At 34.1% G+C, this 21,147-nt stretch overlaps 1 protein-coding gene across 30 annotated transcripts in view; it reads right to left on the bottom strand.

The window, feature by feature from the left end:
- The window catches only part of GPHN (gephyrin), a 734,546-nt gene that overhangs the window by 203,177 nt on the left and 510,222 nt on the right, over nucleotides 1-21,147 (bottom strand). For 15 of the 30 annotated variants that reach the window (XM_077938262.1, XM_077938265.1, XM_015143916.3 and 12 more), the window contains one exon: nucleotides 1,840-1,896. In XM_077938262.1, coding sequence (XP_077794388.1) covers nucleotides 1,840-1,896 — 57 coding nt within the window. 30 annotated transcript variants of the gene reach the window in all.

Genomic DNA, 21,147 nt, shown 5'->3' with positions numbered 1-21,147 from the left:
TCCCAAACACACTTTTGGATTTAAGACTGCATCCATATTAATATAAACTGATTTAATTATAAAATGTATCTTTTGTTCTTGAACATATATATGCGTATATACATACTCATATTGTATATACACTTAAAAACAATAAACATACATATATAACTTGAAGTTTTATACATCCAGAAGCTGAACTTGGAGATAACTGCACGCACACGCACTCGCACATACAATCCAGTTTACAGAACATGGTGCTGCAGTTATGTATGCCATTTTTATCTTTATTTCACCTTCAGTAATTTTCAAAAAGTCATGTCGTTCTGTACGTTCTCACCTGAATGAGTCATAATCCACAGTTTAAACCAGTAATGGATTTATTTTCCTTTAAAGACAAAGGTAAAATATGATACCTCACAGATAGACAGTGAGGAATGCTACTGATATATCATCAGGATACATAAACTCATTTTTCTGATTGAATAATCTTAAATTGCCTAGTTTTTGAAATAGGCATACTGTTAACACTTCCCATCCCCTCTGCTTATCCTTGGTGAAATAACATTTTAATAAAATAGCTATCTACTATAAAGCAGTGTTAGAGAACAGAGAGGATGGCTTTTCTGGAATAAAGGACACAAACATACAAACACACCTTCATCCATGTGCACTCATGTGCATGCACACACACAAATAAATAAACAATAACAAAAAAGTAAAGCTAAGAAGGCAGAAGAGGCAAGGAGAGGAAAGAGTGCAGAAATTAGTATTTCATAAATTGTTAAATGGAAATAAATTGGAGGTGTGCAAAATTTTGAAATGATTCAATATTAGACCTCAAGATAGTCATTAAATTTTAGGACATCCCAGTGCACTGAATTTTCTAGAATTTTGATTAATTTAACAGTTACTATTGCTGTAAGGGCAAATGGTATTGAGATATAAGAAAATAGTTAATTTTGTGAGGTAATTCTTCTGCATATTTTTAGAATTCAGCAATTTTTGTAACTTGCATTTAAGGTGGCAGCATTAAAAGTGATCAGTCTGTGTTTCTTAAGAGTGATAACTTATTTACCTTTCATTATGATTAAATGTTTAAGTACTGAGTGCCCAAGGCATATTGAGCAAACAAATATTTAGCAACTAGCAGACAAGATGATCAAATTAGAAATCTTTCAATTGTATATTAGCAGATTATATACACAAATGGACAAACATTTAGGTATGTATCTGGTTCTGTTGATTGTTGTATTGGTTTTTTGGACTTTTAAAAAATAAAACGGGATTAAGAGGGCGTAACTATTATCAGCTATATGTGGGCCCATTATACTACATGACACAAAATTTCTTTCTTTCTAATTCTTAGGATTATGTGTATTGAATACATATTGTTAACTCATAATAACTTTTCTCTGAAATGAACTATAAATGGTGATGATACCAAAGTAACATTTAAATTATTTTTTTATAAAAAAAAGTTAAAAGGGGAGATAATATTCTGAAAATAAATGTTAGTTCTCTGTATAACAGGAACTTAACACACAGTGACATCAATCAGAGGAACGGTTTATTCTAGAACCCCAAATTATAGGCACCTGTAATGAGGCAGTTGCCCTTTCTGTTGTTTGTGGTGCCATTCAAAGCTAGTTATTTGGCAGCTTGCCTTCAGCTGGTTGCTCTATGTGTAGCTGAAACAAAAAAAAATAATATGACCCAACAGCCAATAAAAATATTAAAATAAAAAAAAATGGGATGGTGAAAAATGGAAAAAGCCCCCTTCCTCCCACCACCCTCCAAAAAGGAAGAAGTGTAGGCTATAGACGAAATCTTGCCAAAAAATGTTAGAAACATATTTACTTTGAGGGATCCAACTCTACTAGCAACTCCTTTGCTTTCATCCGGCCGTCTAATTTGCTACAATGAGGGAAGATGGGTAAAAAAGACAGAATAAAGAAAAAGTGAACTTAAAAATTTTTCTATACATTAGTAAGTAATACATGCAAAAACATCAATTGACTCTCTGTGGTAGCTCTTAGGAGGCCAAGGAGTTAACTAACCCAGAGGCTGTATGACATGCTCTGCAAATAGGCTGGTCCCTAGAATTCAGTCTTTGTTATGGCACTATCCCTGAGATGAGGAAATTGGCACTTACTTTTGGTTATCTTGGGGACTTCTGATGAAGCAGTATCTGGAGTAGTGTTACATTTGCATTTGGCTTACAAAAAACAAAGAATTACAAATACACCTATGTACTTTTCTCTCGTAGTGTTTTAGTGTCTATTCCATTGTAATATTAGAAAACATAAATGGTATGACTAGAAACATTAATGTTCTGTAGGTGGAAAGATCAGTCCTGACAAGCATCATTCTTGATAGGTGACAGAGTGAAGCTCCTCTGCTTGCTGACCCAAGCATTGAGGGTGTTCAGCTGTCACTGAGATTCCCAATTTAACAATTGTGCTGCCCAACCAGAAAATTTTAATGCCAGACCAATGTTAGATATATTTACTACCTCAAAGCTTTCTGCTATTTTAGTTGAATTTTCCACTTGGAAAATTTGCTATCTTGGGTAAGACAGGGGAAATGAAAAGTAAAACTGTTTTTTAAAATAACTCATTTCACATTACTGCATAAATGAGCAAGGGAAGTTTCTCAACACAAAGTGTTTTATTAGAGGAGGTACTTTTTAAATAGAGCTCTAATGAGAACTAATGTTTTGGATAAAGAGGGAGGCAATAAAAAAAAAGGGCAGGGTGAAGAGCAAAGGGGACAGGAAGCTTCGGACTAAGTGGTTTTACACTATGGATTCCAGAATGAGGTCTCAATTCAGACCAGCATAGGTCAAGTTAGCTGTGATGTTCCTGCTTTTATTAGTAGATAGTAGATATATCAGTGTGATGCCAAAAGTTCCCAGTTAAAGGTCTTCAAGAAATAATAGAAATCTGAACATCCTATAAAACTTTATTTCTTGGAAGCAGGATATATATTGTCTTACCCTGTTAGAAGATTTCTGATAGTATATGGAAATTGCTGAGGAATAATCATATTGAATTTGATTGAATAATCAAAATTGAATTTTCATTTTGAATAAAAGCATATTGGTATATAAGAGTTGCATCAACTTTTGACGCTACTTGATATAAACAGGTTTTACTAATTATTCAGCATTAACTAAATGTTATGGCCAAAAGATAATCACTAATTCTAACTCTTCTTAGTGGAACAGAATAGTCAAATTTAGAAACAATGGATACTAATTAGAACATCAGCACCTATAAGAGAGGGGCTCCCTATGGAATGAATTCAGAGTGAGTTCATAATATCTGCTCATCCTCTTGTGCTGTTTTCTTTGATTTCTGAGTCTTTATATCAAAAGCTGTTTTCCATCTTAAATGCAGATTCACAATATCTAGATTATAAAGGTAGAGTTGGTAGATTCCTATAAAAATATAAGAGTCTGATACCTCATGATGCTTTCTGAAAATTTTCAGAAAATGTGAAGATGTTCTGAACTTACACGGTAACAAGTGAACACCATTTTCTACGTTGTCTTTTATTTCTAGAAGACTTAAAATTACATTAAGCCCAGCAACATTAGGTATCTTTTTCAAGGTTACACTGGAAGTTGATGACAAATCTAGGAACAAAATCAACAGTCCCTAATTTCTAGATTAAAGTAGCATTCCCTCAGCAGGCCTGAAAATATATGGGATGGAAAAAAATTGATGCTTATAAGAGAATGTATACGTATATGTAACTATGTCTGTCTGTCTCCATCTGTGGAAGAAATTTTACATTACTATATATATGGAAGACATTTTTCCTGTACCATTTCAGTTCCAAATGCAAGTATAGAAACTTAAAGAACGAATTATAAGAAGAAAAAAAGACAGTTACCACTAAACTGAAAAATAGATTAAAACACTGATTTAAATAGAGACTTTGGGAGCAAACAGCTCATCAATGCTTGATTTCAAATCTCTATAAACAAGCCTGTCTTTGAAACCATCATAACAGGAAAACCTTAGAAAGCCAAGGTGTTTTTCAAAGCCAGAAATGGCTACAATTCCAGTTTCATGTGATTTTTTTGCAGCTTCTGAAACAGGTAACAATAATACCTAATACTGAAAAACTTTAGAAAGAATTTGAAAAGGATGTCTATATAAACTAGAATTTGAGAAATACAGAAAAGTGAAATCAGTAGATTTAAAATGTAATGTCCTTATTTATTTTAGTCCTCCATTAATCATCAGTTATAGTGGGGCAGCATACATGAAAGAAATTCACAGCTAATCAAAACGCTTGATTATTATTATTATTTTTTTGAGACTGAGTCTGGCTCTGTCATCCAGGCTGGAGTGCAGTGGCACGATCTCGGCTCACTGCAACCTCTGCCTTCCAGGTTCAAGCAAGTCTCCTGCCTCAGCCTCCTAAGTAGCTGAGATTACAGGCACATTCTACTGCGCCTGGCTAATTTTTATATTTTTAGTAGAGATGGGGTTTCACCATGTTGGCCAGGCTGGTCTTGAACTCCTGGCCTTAGGTGATCTGCCTGCCTCGGCCTCCCAAAGTGTCAGGATTACAGGCGTGAGCCACCGCGCCCGGCCAAATGCTTATTATATTTTAGATAAGAATTTAAAAGAAATCACAAAAGATTAGCATTCAGATAAGATTAATGACTTTACTCTTCTTGATAATAAGAGCCTCACATCATTAGCTATTTTTATTTATGCTTTTCTAAAGTCAAAACACTATCAGTAGCTAAGAGAGGTTACACTGTAAATGTTTACATTGTACTATCATGGCATTATAAACAAAGTCTGAGAATTGAATGTAAATAATTATGAGGATTATGCAGTAAATTGAGATTATTAGTTTACTTACATATGTTGATAATTAAAATTTAGTAGCAAAACAAAAATTTCATCATTAATCTTGAAGAAATCTTTTGACAAGTATTTTACCAAGATTTTAAAAGATATTATCCATGGGATCCAAAACACTTCAATCTTCTATTCAGTCTCTCAACTAGAATATATTTAACAAAGTATTCCTTAGAAATAGTCTGAAAATGTTGCACTGTATTACCTCTTTTGCAACACTCTGGGAATCTTTCCTCAGGGATTAATTACTGGGGAAACTATCCTCAGGGATTAATTACCAGGATTTGGCCTATAGTAAAATGACTTTGACATTTGTATTTACTTTTTTTCCAAGAATTTGGATTCTAGTAACATTATGCAACAAAAGAAATTGCCTGGATCCTAAACTAAGATGTGCACATGTTGATTCCCTTTGATTTAGCTCAGTTTTCCAAAACTGAGCTCACTGTAAAACGATTTCTACCATTAACAAGGTAGAAAACTAGCCCCACCCTTACTTCTCTTGCCTAAAATAAATAATTGTAAATGTAGTATTTTAATTAAACCAAACATATATTTCATAGTTTAAAAATCAACTTGATATTAATTTTTAAAATAAAATACAGAAATTTCAGGCTTATGATAACTGCATTAAGGTAGACTCACATATCACTGGGTGTATATATTCATATTTCTCTTTAGTTACAAAATGTTTGCTGAAAATGTTTTAGAAAATGTTATATATTTTGTGTGTTTCCTTTACTGATAAGGGAACCAAGGTCTGGAGAAGTTCAGTGGCCTTCTGAATGCATCAATAAATAATATGAAAGTACAGCTGATATTATGTTCTGACTCTTAGGTTGTTTAATTAAATTTAGTCTCTTACCTACGGAATAAAGAATGTAGACATTCTCCCCTTCTCTCCATAATATATTTTGTATCAGTTTAGAATAAAATTACATAGATTAAACCAACATTTCTGTTTGTACTAAGGAGTTGACCATTTTATTTTTAGATCTAGTTTACCTTAAGAACTATTCTGAGACTAATATTTTTAACCTTATTATACCATATCATGGCTTTTTAAAAAAATTATGATTATCAAAGAAAAGAAATAAAACGTTTTTCTCAGAAATTATTTTCCAACCAGTATCACTCAGCATATATTGGTGCAGCTATAGATTGTTTTTGGCAGCTATGATTTGGAGAAAGAGATTTTTTAAAAAAGTTTTGCTTAAGAGCTCAACATTTAAACAAATTCCTATAAATAACAAAGTAGTTTTGGAATTAAGTTAATATTTCACCTCGCTATAATATTGTATTATTCAGCCCTTTCAATAAAGCTGGTGCTTCATCATAGAACATTTTGTTTAATTTGTGATTTATTAAGACAAGTATAAAGGAAGGAATACAGCAATGAAAGAGAGTGGATTAATATATAAATGTGTCAAGGAAAAATAATTACTAATGTGTTTCTGGAGAAAAGAAAATACAATTATAAAACTAAACTAATAAAAGGATAAAAAAGGTCAAGGAAAGCTGCAAAGAGTAAGAAGTCAGAAGGCAAAAATTAGAATCATGGTGGCAAGTAACAGATCCTCTAAATCCCTCTGCCATATTTTTATCCTTAGGAAATCATTTTTTTTTTTTTAAGATGGAGTTTCACTCTTGTTGCCCAGGCTGGAATGTAATGGCGTGATCTCGGCTCATCGCAACCTCTGCCTCCTGGGTTCAAGTGATTCTCCTGCCTCAGCCTCCGGAGTAGCTGGGATCACAGGCACGCGCCACACGCCCAGCTAATTTTGTGATTTTAGGAGAGACGAGGTTTCTCCATGTTGGTCAAGCTGATCTCGAACTCCCGACCTTAGATGATACTCCTGCCTCAGCCTCCCCAAGTGCTGAGATTACCGGCGTGAGCCAGCGCACCCGGCCAGGAAATCATCTTTTTCAAAGGTTCTGATTTCTAATGATATATTAACATTTGCATTTATTTATATTTTATTATACATTTATAATTTTGATCTTAGGGTTCTATATAGTTTTGATTCCAAGACAGTATAATCTATACTAAATTAGACCTTTATAAATCTAATCTATATAAAATTGACCTTTATATAAATTATTTCCTGTTCACTAACTAGAGAATAATTCAACTGAAATTATTTTTTCCAAATTTCTTATCTGTCTAAAAAGAAATTATAAAACCCATCTTTTTTTTTTTTTTTTTTTTTTGAGGCGGAGTCTCGCTCTGTCGCCCAGGCTGGAGTGCAGTGGCCAGATCTCAGCTCACTGCAAGCTCCGCCTCCTGGGTTTACGCCATTCTCCTGCCTCAGCCTCCCGAGTAGCTGGGACTACAGGCGCCCGCCACCTCGCCCGGCTAGTTTTTTGTATTTTTAGTAGAGACGGGGTTTCACCGTGTTAGCCAGGATGGTCTTGATCTCCTGACCTCCTGATCCGCCCGTCTCGGCCTCCCAAAGTGCTGGGATTACAGGCTTGAGCCACCGCGCCCGGCCTAAAACCCATCTTTAATAAAAGAGTTATTATGTGGGTTAAAATAAATAACCTTTAAGCAGCACATTATATGTTCTTAATTTTTTTTATTATTTGTAAATGAGACCAAAAAAAAAGTTTATCTTTGAACTTCCATTGAAATATGATATAATTTTCTATCCAGCAGGATTAAGAAGAGACTGGCTTAGCCTGGATGTAAAAATGCTGTGGTATATAGGCATACCTCGTTTTACTGTGCTTCATGGATAATTGCTTTTTTTACAAGTTCAAGGTTTGTTTGTGGCTACCCTGTGTCAAGCGAGTCGATCGTCACCAATTTTCCAACAGCAAGTGCCCACTTCCTGCCTCTGTGTCACATTTTGGTAATTCTTACAATATTTCAAACTTTTTACTATGAGTATATCTGTTATAGTTGTCTATGATCAGTCATCTTTGATGCTACTTTTGCAATTGTTTTGAGGTACCACAAATGGTGCCCATGTAAGATAGTGAACTGAACTGATAAATGCTGTGTGTGCCCTGACTGCTACACAGACTGACCATTCCTTGTCTTTCTATCTTTCTGTGGCTGGCCTCTCTATTCCCTGAGACAGAACAATATTGAAATTAGGTCAATTAATAAACCTACAGTGGCCTCTAAGTGTTCAAGTAGAAGGAATAGTTGCATGTCTCCCACTTTAAATCAAAAGCTAGAAACGACTAAGCTTAGTGAGGAAGGCATGCTGAATGCTGACACAGCCAGAAAGCTAGGCTACTTGTGTCAAACAGCTGAGTTGTAAATGCAAAGGAAAAGTTCTGGAAGGAAATTTAAAGTGGTATGCCAGTGAACATATGAATGAGGAGAAAGTGAAACAGCCTTACTGCTAGTATGGAGAAGGCCTGAGTGGTCTGGATAGAAGAACAAGCCAGCCACAACAGTCCTTAAAGCCAAAGCCAAATCCAGACCAAGGCTGTAACTTTCTTCAATTCTATGAAGGCTGAGTGAGGTCAGGAAACTGTAGAAGAAAAGCTGAAAGCTAGCTGAGGTTGGCTCATGAGGTCTAAGGAAAGGGGATGTCTCTATAACATAAGAGTAACGTGAAGCAGCAAGTGCTGATGTAGAAGCTGCAGCGAGTTACCCAGAAAATCTATCTTAAATCCTTGATGAAGGCAGCTACACTAAACAACAGATTTCCAATGTAGATAAAACAGCCTTATATAATGGAAGCAGATGCCATCTAGGACTTTCATTGCTAGAGAGGTGAAGTTAACGCCTGGCTTTAAAGCTTCAAAGGACTGGCTGACTATCTTGGTAGGGAATAATGCAGCTACTGACTTTAAGTGGAAGCTGATGGTTATTGACCATTCTGGAAGTCCTATGGCCTTTAAGAATTATGCAAAATCTACCCTGCCTGTGCTCTACAAATGGAACAAGAAAGGCTAGATGACAGCACATCTTTTTGCAGCATGGTTTACTAAATATGTTAAATCCAGTGCTTAGACAAAAAGATTCCTTTCAAAATATAAGTATTCATTGCTATTGTACCTAGTCAACCAAGAGCTCTGATTGGGATATACAAGGGCATAATGTTTTCATGCTTGCTAATACAACATCCACTCTGCAGCCTATAGATCAAGGAGTAATTTCAACATTCAAATTGAAATTTTATTATTTGTTATTATAGTTATTATTTAAAAAATAGATTTCATGAGGCTATACAGTTGCCATATAGTAATTCCTATAATTGATCTGAGCAAAGTAAATTGAAAACCGTCCAGAAATAATTGATCATTCTAGATGCCATTCAGAACATTTTTGGTTCATGGGAGCCCAGAATATCAATATTAATAGAGGTTGGAAGAAGTTGATTCCAACCATATGATGTTTAGTAGTTGAAGACTTTGGTGGAGGAGAAAGAACTGCAGATACGGTAGAAATACCAAAAGAACTAGAATTAGAAGGGGAACCTGAAGTTGCGACTGAATTACTGTGATATTCATGATAAAACTTTCACAGATGGTAAGTTGCTTCTTATGAATGAGCAAAGAAAGGAGCTCCTTGAGATGAAATCTACTCCTGGTAAAGATGCTGTGAACATTGTTGGAATTACAACAAATGATTTAGAATATTGCATAAATAAACTTGATTAAGCAGCAGCAGGGTTTGAAAGGATTGACTCCAATGTTGAAGGAAGTTCCACTGTAGAAAAAATGCGTTCAAACAACATTGCATTCTACAGCAAAATCTTTTGTTGAAAGGAAGGGTCAATCAATGTGGTAAACTTGTCTGATTTTAAGAAATTGCTACAGCCACACCAGCCTTCAGCAGCCACTACCCTGATCAGTCAGCAGCCATCAGCATTGAGGCAAGACCCTCTACCAGCAAAAGGTTACGACCTGCTGATGGCTTAGATGATTGTAATAACTGTTTTAGGACTAACATATTTTTAAATTAAGGTTTGTACAGTGTTTTTTTTTTTTAGACATAATCCTTTTCACGCTTAACAGACTACAGGAGAGTATAAACATAATTTTTACATGTACTGGGATACCGAAAAATTTGTGTGACTCACTTTATTGCAATTTTTCCTTTATTGCAGTGGTCTGGATCTGAACCTACAATATCTCCAAGGTATGCCTGTAAATATAGGTATAAATAACTCCAGTTGGCTTTATTAAGTTTGGCTACGAATCTGAAAAATAGGCCAAAGGACATCTGTGTAATTACCAGATCCTATCTAAAAAAATACACAAACAAAACCCAAACAGGTATGTATATTTTCCTGGTTTTAAGAATAATGTATATTGTGAAATAACTTGCAATTCTATTCCTAAACAGTTTTGTTTACTAATTTTTTAAACTATACATTGTAGTTTTAGTATTTTCCCATGTCATTAAATATTCTTAATGAGATGATTTTTAAGGTTATAGTATAACTTCTATATGTATGTACTATTAATACAAGTTATTTTCCATAATGCTGTGATAAAAATTCCTGTACATAGTTTGAGATGGCCTCTTTAATAATTTACTTTGGATATATTTCTAGAGACAAAATGATTAAAATATAACTTTTTTTTTTTTTTTGAGACAGAGTCTTGCTCTGTCACCCAATCTGGAGTGCAATGGCGTGATCTTGGCTCACTGCAGCCTTCGCCTCCCGGGTTCAAGTGATTCTCCTGCCTCAGTCTCCCAAGTAGCTGGGATTACAAGCACCTGCCACCACATCCAGCTAATTTTTGTATTTTTAGTAGAGACAGGGTTTTACCAGGTTGGTTGGGCTGGTCTCAGACTCCTGACCTCAGGTGAGCCACCTGCCTCGGCCTCCCAAAGTGCTGGGATTATAGGAATGAGCCACCATGCCCGGCCAACATATAATATTTTAAGATCCTGCCTCTCTCTATATATAGGTATGCTATACAGTACATACATTTCTGTATATACTTTTTAAGCAAACAATACATGTATACAACACGTGTATGAAAGGTTATACAAATTTATTGCTTGAAAGGTTATATTCATATTAGTGTGAATAGAAATACTTATGTCATTGCTCATTATAGTACTGATGATTATAGTTTTAAAATAATTATCAATTTGATTGCAAAATTTGTGTTGTTTTAAATTTTTAGTAGATTTCTAATGAGAGTGTACTCCCCCCACATATATCTGTGCTGCATGTATTTATTTTATTAAATGACTATGCTTACCTTTTACTCATCCATTTTTTTCTTTCCTACTGGATTAGAAGAGCTCTTTGAGCTTGTTAACCCTGTATCTGGTAGATTTCTTATAAATATTTTATTTTCACATAATCCACTGTAAGTTCCTTAAGAACAGGGTTAAAAAGTCTATTCATTGCTGTATCCCCAATAGCTAATACAGTATTTGACATATAATATGCATTAAAAATATTCACTGACATAGTCAATGAATTTCTGAATTATTCTGTGTTTTCTCTTTAACAAAAGTAGAATGAGTAGGGAGATGCTCCTGAAATTTTGGGTCAGAAAATACCTAATTTTAGAATATATATCAGTTTAAGATATGAAGATCCAGAGGATAGTTTAGTATGGGATGTACTCTATATTAAAGTCAAAATGGGATATTAAATAGATCTAAATCATGCCTGTATCTAATAAATTCTGTTGCTGAAACAATGATGGGACCGCTTATATTTGTTGGGCTGTTTTACACAAAACACGTCCCAAACAATTAAAAACAGTTGAAATGAATCAAAGCTATTTATACTGAAAGCTAGTATTCTTAATTTCACAATGTCTTGTATTTCAACAGTTCACTTTCCTATCTTCCTATAACTTGAACAAAACTAGAGTGGATCTCAAGAGAAATCAGTATTCCATTTAACAGAGACAAGCTTTACCTAAATGTAAAAGATCTTAAGTGAAGTTAGAACATTTTCAGTTAATAATCTCACTTTATGTACTAGAACAGAATGCAAAATATAAAATAAGTAAATGTAAATTATTCTGTATTAACTGGAGATTAATAAAATATCAGAGAGAGAAGGGCTTTAAGAATATTTTCTAGTTGATATTTGAACTATTTCAAAAGAACAGAATTATAAGCCTACAAGGGACTTTAGAGTTTGTTTAGTATCTTGGTGTTACAAATAACAGAAACTGAGGTCAACTAGTCCTCACAGTTTTATTTATTTATTATTTTTTGAGACAGAGCCTTGCTTTGTCACCCAGGCTGGGAGTGAAGTGGCATCATCACAGTTCACTGCAGCCTTAATTGCCTGGCTTCAAGTGATTCTCCTGAGTAGCTGGCACTATAGGCACATACCACCATGCCCAGCTAATTAATTTTTTTTTTTTTTTTTTGTAGAGACAGGGTCTCACTATATTGCCCAGGCTGGTCCTGAACTTCTGGGCTTAAGTGATCCTCCCTCCTTGGTCTCCCAAAGTGCTGGGATTATAGGCATGAGCCACTGTGCCTGGCCCTCATAAAGTTATAATATGGCAGACTAGGGCTGGTACTCAATACGTTGTGCCTCACAGTGTAATACTTTTATACACTCAAGCTTGTTAGCTTTTCAAATGACTTTGGGTTTATAGTTTTTAAATGTCTACCAGTAAATCAGTCAAATGCAAATGCTAAAAACTGCTTCTTCCAATATATCATTAAATTCATGGAGACACAAAAATGATCTATTCCTGCTATCTATGTAAAATACAGAAAACATAGACTTAAAAGTTCTGCATATACTTTCAATAAAAGTAGAAATAACAGAAGTTACTGAGTTTGATTAAGAGATGACTCCAAAACTTTTAACTTCTGAAAGATTATCTACGCATTGTTTTTAAAACTAGAAAATAAGAAACCACAAAAATATCCAAAATACGGGTTGGTGAAAAAACTATGTCACATCTATCAGTTAGAATATCAAACAATCCAAATAATGTTGTAGAAGATAATTTACAACATGTAAAGATGTTCATGACATAGAAAGATGCTCATATTACTAAGTAAACAAGATGGGTTAAAAGCTATAGACAATTTAATAATAATAGCTAATGTTTAATGAGTACTTATATTTCAATCATTGTGCTGATTTATATACATTTTTAACTTAAATTCTTAAGACAACCCTATGAAACAAGCAGTATCATGATTTTTCATTTTGCAGATGAGATAATTAAAGTTATAGAGGTGAAGTAACTTTTTGAAAGCCACACATCTAGTAAGTGATTCATCACAGGCCTGTCAGACTCCAGAAACTGAGCCCTTAATCACTGCCTTCTTGTTATAAGATATTTAAATGCATAGAAAAACATAAGAGAATGATATATAGCAAAATTTTAACAGTGGTTATTTATGAAGGGTAATTTATAAGAACTTTTTTATGTGAGTTTTAAAATGTTTTTCCAAATGAGTATGTACATTTTTTTAAATAAAGAAACTATACTGAAACTATACCACTTACAATCTGTCTTAGCTATAAAATGTTAATTCTACAGCTAGCAGTTTTTGGTTTGCTATATCTTCTCAGATATCAAATTTCATTTGCAACTTTAGACTTCAGAGTGGCAATTATACATTTCATAGTTGTTACATTTATAATAAACATAGTTCTGTGACCATTAAATAATTAGAAAGAGATGGAGAAATTTAATTTTCAATTATCATTATAATGATAATAATGAAAAACAAAGGGAACACTTGCATGAATGAAAAAAGAAAAATCGATGTAAAATCCTATATACCCAGCAGAACATCATAGGAAAACTACTGAAAATAAGTTATAGACCAAAAATAGTTAAAATGCTTTATTATATAATTTTAGTTTCATCAAAATATTAAATTCTTTCCCATACTGGGTGATGCCTTTCTCATTAGAAGAGGGTTAAAGGGAATCATCTTTTATTTTAAGTCTCAAAATTCTGCTTTGCTAACAAATGAGAATAAATCCCCAAACAAACATGTTATAAAGGAGGATAAATTAGATAACAGTGAATTAGGGCAGAAATCAGTTACTCAAATGTCCATAGGAGTCAGGCATTTAATGTAAGTGAGTAAAATAGTCTGGAGGGTCTAAAGAATATTAGCTGAGTATTGATACAGTGTATTATATCAGTGGTGGGCCAGCAATGTCGATCTGACTTTTTTAAATGTTCTAAACTGATTTCGAAAATGAGCTATCCCCAATTGTATACTCAACAGAATTATCTGCCAACAACTAGGTTATTTCTTTTTTCTGTCTTTTTTTTTTTTTTTTTTTGAGACAGAGTCTTGCTCTGTCGCCAGGCTAGAGTGCAGTGGCGTGATCTCTGCTCACTGCAACCTCCACCTCTCGGGTTCAAGTGATTCTCCTGCCTCAGCCTCCCGAGTAGCTGGGATTACAGGCACCTGCCACCACGCCCAGCTAACTTTTTGTATTTTTAGTAGAGACAGGGTTTCACCATGTTGACCAGGCTAGTCTTGAAATCCTGACCTCAGTTGATCCGCCCACCTTGGCCTTCCAAAGTGCTGGAATTACAGGTGTGAGCCACCACACCCGGACTATTTCTTAAACGAGGGCTTTGTATGTTATCTATTAGTAGACAGAATATCCTGGCGAAAATTAGTTGTCATCCAAGTGCAGAAGTAATACCACACTGAAAATGAATGGAGTTAGCTGGGAATTATAACTTCTGGTGTCATATCTTCAAAAGATTTCATGAAGTCTCTCATTTGGAATCAGAGAGGTGTAGGTGTTCCCGGCTCTAGGATTAACCTGGATGACAGGGGACGGGTGAACTATGTATAATGCTTAACCATGGTACCGGTAGTCATTTACATAAAGGATCAGAGCTCTTAGACTGAGTATACCACTGTAATACTGCTTTTATGGAAAATATATATATAAAAAGGATGCAATAGCCACCATTTTGACCAGAATGTTTTCAAGAAACATAGGCCAGTTTGCTCATTTGATTTTATCAATGGTTCTTTAAGTTGATCCACAAACCCATGAGGGTCCTGGAGACCCTTTCAGGGCTTGACAAAGTCAGAATTATTTTACTAATAGTACGAAGACATTATTTGCCATTTTTGCTGCATTGACATTTGCACTGATGGGGTACAAAATCAATGGTGGATTGACATCCTAGTATAAATCAAGGAGTAGATCCAAGTAGTAGGAACAATCACTGTTCTATTCACTGCTATCTTCTGTTTTTCTTTTTTAAAAAACTAGTTTCATATACTGTCCTCAATGACATAGTAAATTTAATATTTACTATATCCTCAATGTAATATTTATATTTACATGATTAATTACAATATTATATGACAATATTAATACATATTAAATTTACTATTTAATATTAATTTAATTAAATTAATTAAAATGAACTAAAACAGCCCTTGAATGTGACAAAATGGGAAAATTAAATTAATTAAAACTTGGGCCTTGAATGTGACAAAATGGGAAGTATGAATAAAATACTTCTGCATACCAAACGATGGTGCTTGTCTCAAGGAAAATCACTTATTTATGCAGTTGTTTGAGTTGTAAGCTGAATAGTTAGTTTTAAATAAAGAAAACCATTTTTACTTGAAAAAATGAAATAACTAATAACTTATTATTCAGACTTAGATGTTTGGTATACATTTTCTCAAAAATAAACAAAGTCTGTCAATTCAAGAAAAAACTATTTGTTGCTTTTTTTGCCAGTGATACTATTTCTAGCTTTTTTTTTGTTGTTGAGACAGACTTGCTCTGTTGCCCAGGCTGGAGTGCAATGGTGCAATCTCGGCTCACTGCAGCCTCCACCTCTCGGGTTCAAGTGATTCTCCTGCCTCAGCCTCCCAAGTAGCTGGGACTACAGGCATGTACCACCACACCCGGCTAATTTTTGTGTTTTTAGTATAGACGGGGTTTTACCATGTTGGCCAGGCTGGTCTCAAACTCCTCACCTCAAATAACCCGCCTGCCTCAGCCTCCCAAAGTGCTACAATTATAGGTGTGAGCCACCATGCCCGGCCCAATTTCTAGCTTCAAAGCATAAATTAGAACTTAGAAAATGTCTATATGCCACTATGAGCTTAAGAACTTGCAATACATCCCAGACTTTTTAGATGAGCTTGGTCATTATATTAATGAAGGTGATTTTTTGATATAATATAACAAAATATGTCAACTTTTGGAAGAATTTATACTTTCCAAATGACCAATATATGTGTTCCAAAATCATGCCTGGGTAAAAGATCCATTCAAAGTGTAAGACAGACCAATGGATTTTAAGGTATGAGTATGGAATGGTCCTAGCCAAGGTTTTAGATTCAACATTTCAACTAACCTTTACTTAACTAACAATTGTAAATTTTTGGTATGGTATCAAAGAATATCCGCAACTGTAAAAAAATGTGAACAATATAGTCCTTCCTTTTCTTTTTTTTTTTGAGATGGAGTCTCGCTCTGTTGCCCAGGCTGGAGTGCAGTGGCATGATCTCGGCTCACTGCAAGTCCTTACTTTTCTAACTATATCTGTATGAGGTTCAATTTGTTCTTCAACCAAAATAACGTATTACAACAGACTTAATACAGAAACAAATGTGAGAATCCAGTTATTTTCTATTAAGCGAGATATTAACATATATTTGAAAAAATGTCAAACAATGCTGTTATTTTAAGATTTTTTTTTGGTTTGGAAAATACACTTATTTTTTCATAAAGAATATGTTGTTTATGTTAACATGTAAAGGCTTTACTATTTTTATTTTAAACAAATAAGTAAATATTTTAAAACTTCTCAGTCTTTCTTTTTGAGACGGAGTTTCGCTCTCGTTGCCCAGGCTGGAGCTTAATGGCGTGATCTCGGCTCACCGCAACCTCTGCCTCCTGGGTTCAAGCGATTCTCCTGCCTCAGCCTCCCGAGTAGCTGGGATTACAGGCATGTGCCACCACGCCCGGTTAATTCTATATTTTTAGTAGAGACAGGGTTTTTCCACGTTGGTCAGGCTGGTCTTGAACTCCCTACCTCAGGTGATACACCCACCTCAGCCTCTCAAAGTGCTGGGATTACAGCCACCACGCCCAGCCTTCAGTTTTAATTCCTAGTACAACAAACATTGTTAGATATAACCCACATAAACAGATATAATTTGGGGTCCTTAATAATTGTTAAAAGGATGAAGGGGTCTGGAGACCAGTATGTTTGAGAACTGCTGGATCTAACCAATAATGCAGAGAATATCATTGCTCAACACCCCCCAGATGAGGTAAACGTTCACAAAAGAAAACATATATTTTGTTCAGAGAATGTATTTTTGATCTCACTAATTCACTGGTTTCCAACTTTTTTGTTGTGTGTTGACAGTATGTGTAGAATCTATTTCTATAATGTCGTTAACAGCTGAACATATTGTTGTAGCAATGTTGATACAATTTTAGCAAAAGCAAAGAAACTTGATGTCTAGTATAGTCTTACTGATTTTGGTTAGGCTCTTTAAAATAGGAAAAAAATAATTTGCTGTCACCAGTTAGTGACATGATTTAGGCTGGAAATATGGCCATTTTATGAGCTTCTCCAGAGACTTGGGAACCCAGGTTTAGTCAATGACCTAGCCACATCACATAATCTCCCTGGTGTTCACAAAGGAAAATAGTGACAATATGTAATAGTTTGTAAAAACTAACATTACTAGGAAAACATCCCAGAGAAAATATTATGCTGATATAGAATCAACAGTGTCATTTTTATAGGTAAAGGAACTCACACTGCCTTTCAGACTCACACATTAAAAACCCTGAGTTAAGAATATAGCTTAACCAGAGCAATCTAAATTCTTTCGCTCAAAGGACAATAAGAGAAACCTACAAAGAAGTAATAATTACATATTTTGTTTGAATATAGTATTAGACATTAGTGGATTAAAGGTATATACCCCTCATATAAAGATATTTCAATAAATATACATTTTAATTGTTGTATAATCTTTAGTTCAATTAGATATTGATAGTATTTATATTTTCTTCTTAAGAGCAAAAAAAAAAAAACACAACTTGCTGGTTAGTCTAAGAACAAAATTCTTTGCTAACTTTTAAGGTACAGGAAAATATGTGACTATAAACTCTATTTACTTACTCAAAATCAAACTTCAGATGTTTAGGGAATAAAAGGATAATAAAATTAGTCTTTAAAAATATTCTCTATTTTAATAAAATCTAAAAGGAATGGTAAATTGAAAGTTTGAAACATTTTTATTTTTTGCTCTAATCATTATTTTCTACCTTAAGCGTCTTGATTTCTTTCTTTTCTTTCTTTCTTTCTTTTTTTTTTTTTTTCCCTGGAGACAGAGTTTTTTGTTCTGTTGCCCAGGCTGGACTGCAGTGGCTTGATCTCAGTTCACTGCAACCTCTGCCTCCCAGGTTCAAGCAATTCTTGCACCTCAGCCTCCCAAGAAGGTGGGATTACAGGCATGTGCCACCACACCTGGCTAATTTTTTGTATTTTTAGTAGAGATGGGGTTTTGCCATGATGGCCAGGCAGGTCTCAAACTCCTGTCCTCAAGCAATCCACTGGCCTTAGCCTCCCAAAGTGCTGGGATTACAGGTGTGAGCCACTGTGCCCGGTCTTGATTTTTTCTAAATAGAGATGCTGCTGTCCTTCATAATTGAAAATTGGCACTCATCTAAGCTATGAATCATGCTCACTTTAAAAGAGAATTTATCAATTACAGAATTATTCTTTCAGCGAATTGTTTTTAGAAGACTATCCTTATTTTAGAACTTGAGTCTAGATATTGTCTATACTTCTTTAAATAGAATTTACGTACTATTTGACTTAGGCACTATTTTACTTAGGACAATGAAAGTCAAATATCCCAACTTTGTTCTTGAAAGATACTTCACTGTCATAAAACAAGAGGAGTGAAAATCATTCCTCATTTCAGTCAGATTTCATTAAAAGAAAATATATGATATAAAAGAGAAATGACTTTTCCCTATATACAATATCATTTCAGCAAACAAATGTGCTGGAGAAAATGTAATCTATGAAGTATTGTTTAGAAAAGATAATACACAGTTATCTTCATTAGGTTGTAATGAGGGTACCAAAAAAACAAAACGAAATCAAGACCTGGTATATTTTTATAGATTTTGTTCTCACTAAAGCTGGAGAATCTTAAATGATCAAAGCATAATTTAGGATGTTATATTGCAATATAACTATACTGAAACATTTATTATAATATTATACTATTATAGTTGTTGACCTAAATAAATAGATTAACACATGCGGATGGACAGGAAGTGTTTCAGCTTACAAATGGCCCAATGATAAAAAGCTACAGAGGGAGACATTGGAACTGTTAGTTTTGAATCATAACTTGGTTATTTAACCCTTTGCATTTTCACAAAGACTTGGTTAAGTGCTTCTGATAGCTATTTCCATAATATTATGTACTCTTGATAATCAATCCTAGCATTTATTATACTTTAATTTTTAGTAGTCTGATCTATCTATTTGTAGAAGTTGGAACAATGTCTACTTGCTCACTATTGCTATTCCACTACCAGGCAAAAACTTATTTAATGAGTTAATAAACACTGTTGTAGAGATAAGGATGGTGAGTCAAATAACAGACACAAAACTCAGTAAAGTTAAGTAACTTGCTTAATTTTGTGTGGTTATGAGTAGAGAAGAAAGCATTTCCATCCAGATCTTCTATTATCAGTCAAGTGCTCTTTCTAGTACTGATCATTCAAAACTATATTGTATTTCTGATGTAGACAAAATACATTTGCACATACATTTCTGTGCATGAAAATCTGTGCATGCCTAATCTGAAATGTAGAAAGGATTTCTACAGGATTTGGCTAACACTAATATGTACTAAGTTATAAATATCATAACCAAGATGCAGTAAAAATAAGAATTTCAAACTCAAATTGTATTTCCAATTTTGTGCTAGATATCACTCCTTGGTTGTTTCACATACACCTCAGATTATACACATTCCCAATCAAGATGCATTACACTCTTTTCTTTTACCCTCAAGACTTGGTACTTATCTTTTAATCCTTAGTATAGTTAATAACATTATCATCTACCTGGTACCTCAGATTTGAAACCCCAAAACTGCTTTTGGACTTCTCGGCCTCAAATTTTTACGCAAAAAAATTAAAATAAAGAATTCACCTAGAACAGAGCTCAGTGCTAAAATCTATGGTCTTGATATTTGACTCAGTGGGAAAAGGCAAAAAGATTCATTAATTTAAATAAAAAAGAATAGATATTTGAAATTGGCTGTTGACATCACATACTAATAAAGTTTTAGTGTATTAGACTATTCACATACTAATAAAGTTTTAGTGTAAGAGTTCTTGATTGGTGACACCTGCCTTTAAAGTGGTCATTATTGATCAATATAATTCCTAAAACCTTTACACAGCACAAAAGCTCATATTTGGTTTTCAATCATTCTTCATGCCCCTGATGAAATGTTAGGTCTTCTCTACTCGCCCTATCTAAATGAAATTCCCCTGCTATTATTTTCTACCACCATAACATTTTCATTTCTTCTTAGCATGTATAGTATTTCAATTATAATTATTAAATTAATGTGAAATTGTAATTGTTAAAGTGATTATCTACCTGTTTATTTTACATGTTGAGCATCCCTGTCTGAAAATATGAAATCTGAGATTTTTTGAGCACAAAGGAAATGCTCATTGGAGTATTCTGGATTTCTGATTAGGGATGTTCAACCGGCTTAAGTATCTGCAAATATTCCAAAATCTGAAAAAATCTGAAATCTGAAATCTGGTCCCAAGCATTTGGATTAGGGATACTCAACCTGTAATATACGACTAAATTGTAAACTCTATGAAGATAAGTAGTATATCCGTCACTGATATTAAAGCACTTATAAGAGCACCTAGTTTAGATTCTCTTAAGCAGTCTCATGACTTATGAGACTTTTCTTATTAGAAAGGTAAATTTTACTTCCTTCTGTCCTTTATTTTTTAAACATTATTTCCAGATACCTAATTGGAATAGATTAACTCCTTTTAAAATATCAATATTCAAATTAGTTTCTTTTATTATATTAATATTCTAATTCAGCATTTAAAGTTTATATTAAAAATTACACCAAAGTGATAATTTTATCTTTGAGGTATACATTCTAGTGCTGATAAAAATTATGCAAAAGAAGGCCGGGCATGGTGGCTCACGCCTGTAATCCCAGTACTTAAGAGAGGCCGAGGCGGGCGGATCACGAGGTCAGGAGATCGAGACCATCCTGGCTAACACGGTGAAACCCTGTCTCTACTAAAAATACAAAAAAATCAGCCAG

The sequence above is a fragment of the Macaca mulatta genome, chromosome 7 (assembly GCF_049350105.2).
Source record: "Macaca mulatta isolate MMU2019108-1 chromosome 7, T2T-MMU8v2.0, whole genome shotgun sequence".
In the NCBI taxonomy this organism is placed as follows: Eukaryota; Metazoa; Chordata; class Mammalia; order Primates; family Cercopithecidae; genus Macaca; species Macaca mulatta.
Note: the sequence above shows the minus strand (reverse complement) of the source record. Positions and strands in the feature narration are given on the sequence as shown.